General features: G+C 36.2%; 1 protein-coding gene across 1 annotated transcript; it reads left to right on the forward strand.

The window, feature by feature from the left end:
• The first annotated feature begins 2,588 nt into the window (after positions 1-2,588).
• LOC111139827 (olfactory receptor 2G2-like) lies at positions 2,589-3,521 on the forward strand. Its single transcript, XM_022492242.1, has one exon. The coding sequence runs from the start codon at positions 2,589-2,591 to the stop codon at positions 3,519-3,521; it is 933 nt and encodes a 310-aa protein (XP_022347950.1).
• The last annotated feature ends 9,737 nt before the right edge of the window (positions 3,522-13,258 follow it).

A 13,258-nucleotide genomic window follows, 5' to 3' on the forward strand; every position in this document is an offset into this window, starting at 1 on the left:
GTGGTTTGGAAGGAGGCATCAAAAGGTGGGAAGATAGGTTTAGGCAAATATTGAGGGGCTTATAAGCTATATAAAGGATTTACATTTAATATCCTGATCCACACACTGAATACACTATTTATTTGTCTTCATGCTCAACTCTTGCCCAGGTATTGTTGAGCTGCCATCTCCTACAGTCCTAACACTATTCCTATAAATGGTAACTATTTATCATCTCCATGTCACAGACAGACAAACCGAAGCTCAGCAGTATCTACTTATTTACTCCAGGTGCACAACCAAAAGTCGGAGGACCAGGAATTAAACCTAAGCTTTTTCTGTTACCAAAGTCTTTGATTTTTCATCATGCTTTATAGAATTCCATCAACATGGGGAGTGGCAATGATTGCATGTGTATCTAAACACAATAAATATGGCTTCAGTTGTGTTCTGGTGGAAGGACACTAGTTTTAAGTTCACTTCATACCATAAAAGACAAAATTTTTAAAACCTGAACTGAGATGGCAAACTTGGTGGTATAAAGAAATATAGTCAGCAAAAATTTAAAATCTTAATAGGATGTTGAAACATAACTTCAGAGTAAAGACTTAGGACCTTAATGAACTTAATGAACTCCTTTCAACTGTATTTGCTTTTTTAAAATTAATTATTTTTATTAACATATAATGTATTATTTGCCCCAGGGGTACAGGTCTGTGAATCATCAGGCTTACACACTTCACAGCACTCACTATATCACATACCCTCCCCAATGTCCATAACCCAACCACCCTAGATTGCAATTATTAATTAGCCATATTGTTCTTCAGACATGCAGAGTTTTGACTGGGAATAGTCTTTATGTTAATTGAGCTTCCCTAATTATGTTTTTATGCAATTTTTGTGGTTATATAAGATATATATGACTTATGTGTTTTTATAGAGTCTAAATTGTGGGGGGGTATCAAATGAGTAGCTGCTACCAATGCGTCACAGCTTAAGTGAGACTCTGGGTCCAAGTCTTTATACCAAAGAGTACATCAAAACAATGGTCATCAATCCTATTCTAGGACTCTGTAGAAATTATCAGTCTCATTCTTCCTGGCATCACCAGGTGACTTGGGACTGAATAAATGCAGGCTGTTCTTAATTACTAGATCTCCCTTTTTCATCATATGTAAAGCTTTAATAATTTAACTTCTTCCTATTCATTTGTCTTATATCCCATTAGTAGTTAAATCTTGATTGTCATTTAACTGTGCAGCATTTCTTGCATTCTATTTACATCGTCTTTATTCTATTCCAAATTTGTAACATGGTGTTGTTTACTGTTACATTGACTTCCTACATAGTTTCTGGACTAGAGGGTCTTCTTTTTAAAAATCTTCTATATTGTTTCTTTTTTTCTTCCAAGTTTTTATTTAAATTCTGGCTAGTTAACATATAGTGTAATATTAGTTTCAGGTTTAGGATTTAGTAACTCAACACTTCCATACAACACTCAGTGCTCATCATGAGAGGTGCACTCCTTAATCCCCATCACCTATTTCACCCATCCCACTTCCCTCCATCTCTTTAGTTACCACCCCAAAATCTATATTGTGTAGCCATATTTATCTTGAAAAGAACAATTCAAATCAAACAAAAACCCTCCTAACAAGAACCTCTGCTATCCAAATAATGCTTACTGATGTTTATGGTCATTGAAAAAGTGTGGGGTGCCTGCATGGCTCAGTGGGTTAAAACCTCTGCCTTCGGCTCAGGTCATGATCCCAGGGTCCTGGGTTTGAGCCCCACATCGGGCTCTCTGCTCAGCAGGGAGCCTGCTTCTGTTCCTCTCTTTCTGCCTGCCTCTCTGCCTACTTGTGATCTCTGTCTGTCAAATAAATAAATAAAATTTTGAAAAAAAAAAAAAGAAAAGGAAAAGTGACTCAAATTTACCTTGTAAATATCATATTCTATTATATAGCATAGCCAGTATATGCAATAATCACACCCTAAATTTAGTTCCTTTCTTTTTAATGACACTCTATAGTGTCCTCTCCATTTCTATACTTCTTAACATTGTGCAATTCTATCATTTTTGATTGCTCTCATTTTTAAGAATAAGATGTAACCTAATCCTTGAACTTAATCTCAACCTTCCCTCTATAGATTCTTCTCCCTGCTCTGCATTCTCATACCACACTGCTGACCCAGGTGATGTTTTGCACATTCTGACATGTTTCATTATGTTCCTCCCTAATTTGTCCACCCATATGATAGATTCTGAGAATGCGGTATGGTGTTTGCAATTCCCATATTTCCTACACAATTCCATTACCTTTATACTGAAAGAAAGGTATTGACAAAACAGTGGGGTAAACCTGATCTTTGATGTATTCTAACTTTTGTTTTGCCCTCAAGGTAGATGGAAAACCTATGATCAACACACCAGGTATGCCACTTCGTGGGATAATCAATGGCATCTCATTTGATATTCTCTTTACCTACATCCGAAGTCTTATTTTTTAAACACTTAGATCTTAATTATGAAGGAATTTACATAAAATCCTTGCAGTTTCTGTTTAATGTGACTTTATCACTCTGGAGTTAATAATCAAAGAATAATGTGGTGGACTAATGATAGCACACTCCCTGGGTTCATTTTGGTAGGCTTCTCTGACCGGCCTCAGTTAGAGCTGGTTCTCTTTGGGATAATCTTTTTTCTTTACCTGATGACACTCCTAGGCAATACCACTATCATCCTAGTATCCCTCTTGGACTCTAAACTGCACACTCCCATGTACTTTTTTCTCCCCCATCTCTCCTTCCTCGACCTCTGTTTCACCAGCAGCATTATTCCTCAGCTTCTAGTCAACCTGGGTGGTTCAGATAAGTCCATCATTTATGGTGGCTGTGTGGTTCAGCTCTATGTCTCTCTTGCCCTGGGATCCACAGAGTGTGTCCTCCTGGCTGTGATGTCCTATGATTGCTACATTGCTGTCTGCCATCCTCTACATTATGCCTTTGCCATGCACCCTGGACTCTGTCACATCCTGGCATCTGTGTCATGGCTCAGTGGGGTGGCCACCACCCTCATACAGTCCACTCTCACCTTGCAGCTGCCTTTCTGTGGGCATTGCCAAGTGGATCATTTTTTCTGTGAGGTCCCTGTGCTCATCAAGTTGGCTTGTGTGGACACCACTTTCAACCAGGCAGAGCTCTTCGTGGCTAGTGTTTTATTCCTGGTGGTGCCTTTGTCACTCATCCTGATCTCCTATTGGCACATTGCCCTAGCAGTTCTGAAGATCAAGTCAGCCATTGGACGGCACAAAGCATTTGGGACCTGCTCCTCCCACCTGATGGTTGTCATAATCTTCTATGGAACCATCATCTTCCTGTATCTGCAGCCAGCCAAGAGTAGATCCAAGGACCAGGGAAAGTTTGTTTCCCTCTTTTACACCGTGGTGACCCCCATACTCAACCCCCTCATCTACACCCTGAGAAACAAGGAAGTGAAGGCAGCACTGAAAAAAATTCTTGGGAGAACTTTGACTTAGTGAAACGTGATTATCAAGAATTTTTTAGGAGGCAGTTATTATGACTGATTAATTTAATGGATGATGACTCAGTAAATTATTTGGTTATGTTCATAAACATATAGTGGGTTTCATTAGAAAAAAATTAATAGTACTTGAATTTCTGAGTTGGACAAACCTGAGTTTGAATGCTCATTTCATGACATAATAGCTGTGTGACCTGAACAATTTGCATAACATTTATACCATCTATGAACTGGAAAGTGTAATATTGAACAACCCAAATTAAAATTAGAACACTACCATAAGCATTTGACTTTAAATAAGGTTTATTCATAAAGTCTATTGTATTTAATAGACACAACTGTATGCTAGATGGGTATTGTTATGCCTTATTTTGCAGAGATCAAGGTATTTTAACTATTTGCTCAAAACAGAAAGAAGAAATGTTCAACTTCAGTGGTATTGCTCTTTCAACAGACTGTGGATTATTGGACCCTGAAGTTGTGGTCAAGTCTCCATCATACACTGAGCTCATTTCTATTCCAGCACTTTCCCTCCTGTTTGACAAGTTTCTGATTTTTTGTATTTCTCTCCTTAGTAGGTTTTTGAGAATGGCAACTACATTTTGACTTAATCATAATTTAAAGTAGAATATATTTACAGGTGACTCCTGGATTTGTATTTTCTATCTACAGTCTCATGTTCAGCTATGTGTTTTACTTCTCCACCTGGGTGTATTAAAACAACTTCAAAATGAGCACATGATAACTAAGTCAAAAGCTTCTCTGCTTTTGGCTCTTTCTCACTATTCTCAATATCACAAAATGAAGCATGCACCATCCTAAATTCTGCCCTTCCTTTCACCAACTGTATGTAACCTATACACAATTCTGTAAATTTTACCTTTTAATTATCTCTCTAGTTTACCCACTTCTTTCCATTTTAATTTCCTGCTACCTGCATACTGCTGAGATGGCTTCTTTACTAGATGGAGAGATATTTATTTAATTAATTGCTCACATCTTCCATTATACCCTCTATCTTACATTACTAGGTGCACACAATTTTTAATGCACTGTGGAACCTATGCTTGTCTTATCTGCTTTAAGAAATGCAATTATTTGTCCAACAATTATTGAGACATTGAGAGCACAGATGTGAAGGAAACAGTACCTTTATATGCTAGTGGTTCAATTCAGTTAATTGGTAGATTTTCACTATCTGATAGTATCTAATATTTAACAAAATAAGTAATTAATGGGGGAAAATGTCACTTTCAGCAAGTTGGTTGCAAAAAATCAAATCTATCTCAAGCTATAAGCTTAATGGCTATGTGCTTTTATTTTACTTGGATATTTGTTACTAAATTGATGTGGTTGCAAATCAACTTTATCTAAACAGTGGCACACCAACTCGGAAAAGGAGGAAAGAGTTTATATTGTTTTTTGCTAAGTTACAAATAAGTTAATATGTGTATAAGAAAGAAAAGAATCCACGGGTGAATTTTAAAGGGCTGACAGCTTATAACAGGAACCAAATAGTCTTCAAATGGTATAATACACTTTAGATAACCGAGAGGCCATTTTATTTAAAATTATTAGAAGAGCCAGAGGATATACAGAATATAAAGATATGGTTGGAAATAGAATGTTTTTCTTTGTGCCCAGGAGTGCACAAACATCTCTGAACTCCAAGTAAACTGGGGCTTAATGATCTAAAAAAACATATGGGAAATGAAAAGATTTCTTAGGCAGAGTTTGGGAATTGTTGATAAGCATGATCAGAGACTTAGATAACCTCGGAAAAATGGGGACTCTCCTATTTTGAGTAACAATAGAGCAACAATTCTTTTTTACTTCTATAGGGCAATTAAAGTGTTTAAGTGTAGATGTGATAAATAAGAATAGAATTATTAATTTTTCTGCTCATAATTGTAAAGGTACCGTTTACTAGAGTGAGAATAGCACAGTGCAATAATGTCTGGCATTTGGTGTCCCATTGGAGCTCAGTCCATAGACACCATGATATTGTGAGCTGGTTACTCAAGGGACTTACTCTTTAGTTTATTTCTCTGAATTCTGTGTGATTACTGAAAGACAACATTTTTCTACTGCCTCTTGCATTACAATGGGATAATCAGGATGAATTTAAATTGGTAATGTTTTGGAAAGTGTCAAGGTAAGCTCCTGATGTCTTAGTGAATCCTTACATGATAGGGGGAAATTATGACTGCAGGGCTCTTGTGCATGACCATGTCCCAGCATCCTCTCCTATGGACATTTTAACGAGCTACACATTTTCCATAGAGGGAAGATGGTAAATCTCTAACCCTTCTAGGGACATGATTAGGTCACATCAACAGGACTTTTTTTTTTTTTCTCTTTGCTAGCTTAAGCCATTTCCTCATCGCAGAGGTAGTCACTGGGTTTCTTACTTCCAAGTTCTTTTTCTTAGAAGTGGAGTTAGTGAGGTTAAGTTAGCTCACTTTCTTCTGACATGTTCCCAGGCAAGTCCTGACATTTAGTCTAGAAACCGTTTAATTTTTTACCTTATTTGGCATGAACATTTCCATGTTGTACCACATATGGCATGGATCAGGATTAACCACTTTTGGAGCTATTGCAGAGAGATTCAGGGCCCAGAGAGGTAGCTTTTGAGCCATTGTTTTACATTGCAAAGTAAAGTTTTACTTTGCATAGCTGAGGGTCAGACTTCACCTGTGGTCCTAACTCTCCGCCATAGCTTCAACATTTTTGCATACCTTTCCAGACAATGGTAAGAGCTAGGTATCATCTTTGTGGGCATACTGCTATCTGGTTTATGGGGCAGTCAGTGACTGGAGTCTACAACAACCCAGACTCCTCTTTTCTTAGAATCTTACATGTGGTTCCCAGCTAGTCCTTTCTGGGATCTTAACCTGGGGACACCTTTTTATTTCCTCTCAAGACACAGGCAGCTGAAGATACTGCAGACAAGAAAGTAACTCCTGAGGCCAAATGAATGTTCTTGGCCTGAAATAGGTATATTTACATTTATGGTCAGGTTCTATGTTTTATGGCATGTAGATCAAACTGAAATTAAAGCAACTCAGAATCGTGAAGTCTGAATTTCAGACTAGTCTTTTCATGTTGCCTTTGACTATTCACAACTAAACAGGAAATATCTCATAAAATTCTTTTCATTTTGTTCTTTCTTATACCCAATATTCTGCTCAAAGGCAGCAAAGACTGGGTTTAAATTGTTCACTCCTGATTCTTCTATATTCTTCAAACTGAAAAAAATAATCATTCCCACCCAAATATTTTTGCATTTAATAAACACTTGTGAAACATCTTACCAGGGTATGGTGACAATCTCATTGAATTAAAAGGGAATTGATTGAGGATATACATTATTTGCTCAACCAATTCATCTTAATTCTGACTACAAATAAATTCTTGAAAAAATTGGCTCTGAAGGGAGATCAATATATGGCATGTATGTCCACTTACCACCCTCTTTGCTGCTTTGTCTGCTTGCAGCCACAGTCTCCTGAACTGCTCTGGGGCTATCTTTGATTCTATAGACAATGAAGATGCTTGTATTTTACATCAGCACGCTCCCTCCTTTCATGGCACATGTCATAATTATCTTGTTTTGAGAGAACATTTGAATTCAATTTTTTAAAAGAATTTTTAATTAGTAAATTATTTTAGAGAGAGTTGGGGAGGGGTAGAGGAAGAGAAGCAGACCGACTGCCCACTGAGTGGGGAGCATGATGCCGGGGCAATCCCATGACCCCAAGAATACAACCTGAGGCCAAATCAAGAGCTGGTTGCTTAACCAACTGAGCAACCCAGGTGCCTCTGAACTCATTTTTTTTAAAGATTTTATTTATTTATTTGACAGAGAGAGAGAGAGATATCCCAAGTAGGCAGAGAGACAGGCAGAGAGAGAGGGGAAGCAGGCTGCCTGCTGAGCAGAGAGCCCGATGTGGGACTCAATCCCAGAACCTGAGATCATGACCTGAGCTGAAAGCAGAGGCTTAACCCACTGAGCCACCCAGGCACCCTGAACTCAATTTTTTAAAAAATTGCTTTTGAGTGCAACTTTTCCTGTATTAAAAAGTACATCTAGTTAGCTGACAATATTTGTGTCCTTTGGCCTAGATTTATTCTATTTGGATGAGAAAATTGCTCTTAGTATGTTTAAAGTAAGTTCTTGTTTTGTGTTTTGTAGTTGGGTCTAGAAAGGAATAAAAGAGGTTGGGGGGGGTCTGCCAGAACAGAGTAGCAGGTTAAATAGTTCATAGCAACATTTAGAATACATGGGCTCATCATTACAATAGCATTTTCAATTCATGCCCTACAATCACACAGTGAAATAATGGAGGGCACAGTATTCTCAAAGTGAAAATAATTCCATTTAGAGAAGGAGGTAAGATGTAGGAATTCACAAAATCCGGTGATCCATGTAGCATTTCTGATAGGGTCAACCTAGAATAGCAGACTGGGAAAGTGACTCTAGAGCTGGAATCTGGTGAATAGGTTTTTAAAGGAGAAAAAGCTCCAAGTGGGGGGTGAGCGGCTATGGGGGTGTCCAGCACAATCAGGGGGCATAGGCTTTATCAATGATAATCAGATATGATAATCAGGCTGGACCCCGTGTGATATGGAAATACCCAGAAGTTTACTATATTCTAAGGCAGATAGATGAGAGGTATATCCAAAATTGCATTGATTAGGATCATTTCATGTTCTGAGGTTGGCACTATTAGTGGTCTTTAAAAGTGGTGAGTGACTGTGGAGAAACAGAAAGCATTATCTGCAAAGGTGTAGAGAACCCTGTCCCATGGGATGCTGCATGTCACTATGGGTAGGGTCTAGACAAAGGGTCTAAAAATCCTAATGTTAAAAGGTCTTTTCAGTTGTCAAATGCAAAATTCAGCTTTATATGATAGTTTAGGGGCCAGGCTACAGTGTGTTTGAATGGCAAGGAAGACTAGTCTGCACAGAAAGGAAAAACAGAAGCATAATGGGGCATAGTCAGCATCTGGGAGAACTGGAAGGGAAGTTGGTTGGACTTTGAAAGAAACTTCTTCAATATTGGTAAAAGAGGCAACGATTAGCATGATTTATTTGGTTCCCAAATAGACAATCTCATTGTTTCCATTGTATCCCTGCATATTTAAGGAAATGTGTCTTTCTTTATAGATATTTTCTGCTTTAATTAAGAAAACAGTGATAGTATTTTGTAATGCAGGTGTTTTACAGTTTTGTAAAAAAATATACAATTAGTTTACAATATAGCCTTTTAATTTGCTCTTTTATATGAATTATTAAATTATTAAACTGTTTCTGAAATATTTTTAAAAATTATCTTGTTACTTTTGTGTTACTATAATATGCTATTTTTTATACTTTTGGGGGATGTTATATTAATATTCATGATTACTTTTGTTTATTATGCTATATAAAATATTATCTTTATTTTTACTAGATTTTATTTTCTGACATATTTCTAACTTATTTCTTATTTTTTTCTCATTTTATCTTATTTAAAGGAAGTATTAAAACTGTTTACATTTTAATATTCAAATTTTTAAAAAATTTATTTAATAATCCCCAATTGAAATTTTGGCACCCTCTTTCACTTAAATTCTATTATATATTTAAGTTTCACAGCAATGAGTTAGAGAATATAATGAAAGAAATTTCTATTCTCCACATAATTGAGTGTTTCATTAAAGCTTAATACCTGGTCAATAACACAAACTTTATTATATGACCAGTGTGTTGTGTATTTTATGTTTGTTTTATGGGAATTTAGTAGGTCTATGTCTCATTGTAGATTAACATATAGTTATTTTTTTTAAAGATTTTATTTATTTATTTGACAGAGAGAGATTACAAGTAGAGAGGCAGGCAGAGAGAGAGAGAGAGAGGGAAGCAGGCTCCCTGCTGAGCAGAGAGCCTGATGCGGGACTCGATTCCAGGACCCTGAGATCATGACCTGAGCCGAAGGCAGCGGCTTAACCCACTGAGCCACCCAGGCGCCCTAACATATAGTTATAAAGTAACTGTGAGAATTAGAACTTTAGCTTGCATGTTAGCTTTCATAATGTTAAACTGTGAGTGTTTGATGTCAAAATTTACTAACTGAAAATCTTACGATATATTATGTTTTTAACTCTTCATGTCACCTTTCATTGTAACTCCCTCTTTCTCCTTTATTCCATTCTAGGCAAGTTACTCAGGCATATCTTTTACTCAGCTTAGTTTTCACTTTCTTAGTACAAATTAGGATGTAATTGCTCTATATGTCCTTAATCATTTTCTACAGCCAGTTTACCTTTTAAAATAAACTGTTGTTTTGAATCATTTGTTTTAGTAACATCCTTGTCTAAAATTTCTTGAGTGTGAAGGACTACTGTTTGCTTCCCAAATATTTATACTGGTTTTTGGAAAAATTCTTCTGCAAGTATATGTTCTTCATTGAACTTTTGTTTCTTGAAGGTTGCACATTTTCCTTTTTGTCTTTGTCCTTGGTCTTGTTTTGTATTTTAGTTGTTTTTTTTAAATGTTCAAAACCTAGGTCCAGTGTTTTTATATTTCTTAAATACCCACCTTTGGATGTACATAGTGATCTAGGCTTATTGTTTCCTGAATAAACAGAACTTTCTTTCTTTCTTTCTTTCTTTCTTTCTTTCTTTCTTTTTTCTTTTCTTCCCCTGGATGCTTTTTTGGGTTTTCCTCATCAAGTGCATTTATTTGTAGTGAACATTGCTTAATATATATTAGATACACTTTTATATACTTTAAAACTGAGGCATGTTTTATTAAATTACTTGCTAAACATGATCTTTTTTCATGTTTCATCTTTTTTCTATTTTTAAAATAGGAAAAATATTTATTCATATTTGAACAATTACTATTTGTGTTACACAAGTCAAAATAATAAAATGGTGAATGGCAAAATCTCATCTCTCTCCCAGAGGTCTACCGCTCCTATAAGCCACTGCTCTGAGCAGCTTCCTGTGTATCTGCATATATTGGGATATATGACTATACAGAATTCCTCTAATTTAGGCACATATACATGGAATGTGATACATATTTTTACACATTCCATAGTTTTAGAATTGTTCCTGTTTAGAATATTCTCTTTCTACTCCCTGTTTGATATGTTGAAGATATAAGATTTGAAGAGAAAAGTTGTGGAAATACTGCATTCACTGCCAATATTTATAGTTTAATAATTTTTCTATAGAACTAATTTAAAAACCTTCAAAGCTTAGTAATTTATGATGCTCTTAATGAGTAATGAGGATTTCTAACTTGATCAGAAAAATTGCTATGATTAAAAGGTCCAAACTCAGTGTTATCTGAAGTGGAATTAATTGCTTTCTGTAAACTCTGCAGTGCATCTTTGGCAGGTGACTGGACACTGCTGTTCTCTGTGAGTCCACTTGTGGATGTGTAGAGTGAAATCAATAAAGGTTCAGAATGATGAGGGTAGACTGAGGCAATGTTTATTCACCATGCATATTAAAGGTAGTGGTTTCAGGGTTCACCAGTGAAGGGGCTGGGGACATTTTGCAGGGCTCGTACATGAAGTGACAAAGACAGAACTAAAAACAATTAATTCTGCATAATATTTACTCAAGAAAAAAATGAATTTGAAAAAGGAAGCATTTGTTTTTGTAATAGACATATATTTTCTTTAGTAATAGATAAAATACATGAAGTTTCCTACTGGGAAAGAATGGGGCAAATAGACAAAATAGTAATGAAGATATTACAGGATGGTTCCATTTTGTAATTACAAGATTGAGGTGGAGTTCATCAAAACCAAGAAGTTTTTGTGTGGTCTGACTCCTACTTATCACGTTAGAAGTCCCCCTATCAAATTCATGCATTTTTAAATTTTATTTTGTCTTTGTAAGTTTTTATTTAAATTCTAGTTAACATATAGTATATTAGTTTCAGGAGTAGAATTTAGAGATTCATCACTTACATACAACACCCAGTGCTCATCCCAATAAGTGCACTCCTTAATGCCCAACACCCATTCAAACCATCCCTCCACCTACTTCCCCTCCAGTAACCCTCCACAAACCCAGAGTTTGTACTCTATCATTAAGAGTCTTTTTTGTGGTTTGTCTCCTCTTTTTTTCCCTCTCCCATATGTTCATCTGTTTTTTTTTTAATTCCACATAAGTGTGAAATCAATACAGTATTTATCTTTCTCTGATTGACTTATTTTTCTTAGCATAATACATTTTAGCTCCATACATGTTGTTGAAAATGGCAAAATTTCATTATTTTCGATAGCTGAGTAATAGTCCATTGTATGTATCTACCACATCTTCTTTTTTATTTTTTTAAGATTTTATTTATTTATTTGACAGACAGAGATTGCAAGTAGGCAGAGAGAGGAAGGGAAGCAAGCTCCCCACTGAGCAGGAAGCCCGATGCGGGGCTTGACCCAGGATCCTAGGATCATGATCTGAACTGAAGGCAGAGGCTTTAACCCACTGAGCCACACAGGCACCCCCACATCTTCTTTATCCATTCATCAGTCTATGGACATTTGGGTACTTTCCATAGTTTGACTATTGTTGACAATGCTGCTATAAACATCAGGACACATGTCCCTTCAAACCAGTATTTTTGTATCCTTTGGATAAATACTTAGTAGTACAATTGCTGGGCCATAGAGTAGCTCTATTTTTAACATCTTGAGGAACCTCCAACCTGTTTCCAGAGGGCTACACCAGTTTGCATTCCCACCAACAGTGTAAGGGGATTTTCCTTTCTCTGCATCTTTGCCAACACCTGTTGTTTCCTATGTTGTTGATTTTAGCAATTCTAATATAGCCATGTTTAAATAGATGGCAGAATAGCATGTGTTTGAGGCAGCTCCAAGATGGAGGAAGATTGGTAAGGCCTGCTTATTCATTCATTTGGTAATGGTATCTACTAGTAACTCTACTATTGACTAGAGATGTGTTAGTCTCTTTAGGGAAAATAAAATAGGTATGAAATGGTGAATGTAATTTAGATGAATTGCTGACTAATTTTGGGGAGACTACTTTGTGCTGAGCCATCTAAGGATTGGGTGCTACAAAATTACATTTTATGTGACCCTTGGCCTCATGACTCTCAGAAGCTGTTGTGAACAGATACATACACAACTTAGTCATGTAAGCAAATAGAGAAGATGTTGTATATTATCTAGTCATGTGCAAAAAAAAAAAAAAAATTACCCCATTAGCTAGTTTCCCATTCAAATAAGGACAAAGGATTTGGAGTCTAGTATTAAAGTATGATACTGAGGGAAATTTCATTGGTAGCTGCAATGTAAAAGAAGGACTCACCTTTTTGTGATGAAATCATAATTACTAGCTTGCTAAGTATCATTATTTTATAAATTGGATACAGTGCCATCATTGGATATAAAATAGCCCCTTAATTAATTGTTTCCAAAACAAGAGCCACATTTTGCATTCACACTTTGAGCTGATGACTAAAGTACACATGATTCCAGGAAAAAGAAATCTAAAACCATATGGATAGGATTTCACTTCCTAAAAATTGATTATAGAGCCTGGAGTATCCTGAGTCTCTGAAAAAAGGAGTAGGCAAAACAAACAAACAAACAAACAAAAAAACAACCACCACGACCACCACCACCACCAACAAAAAAACCCCTAAGAAATAAACATAATGAGAGGGAAGAAGAAAGGTAGTGTAGAGAATTAACTGGAGGAAGAA

The sequence above is a fragment of the Enhydra lutris genome, unplaced genomic scaffold (assembly GCF_002288905.1).
Source record: "Enhydra lutris kenyoni isolate GAN:26980312 unplaced genomic scaffold, ASM228890v2 scaffoldscaffold120, whole genome shotgun sequence".
In the NCBI taxonomy this organism is placed as follows: Eukaryota; Metazoa; Chordata; class Mammalia; order Carnivora; family Mustelidae; genus Enhydra; species Enhydra lutris.

What these genes read in the sequence shown, in the direction of transcription:
- LOC111139827 (XM_022492242.1), top strand. Translation starts at nt 2,589, where the DNA reads ATGTGGTGGACTAATGATAGCACACTCCCTGGGTTCATTTTGGTAGGC.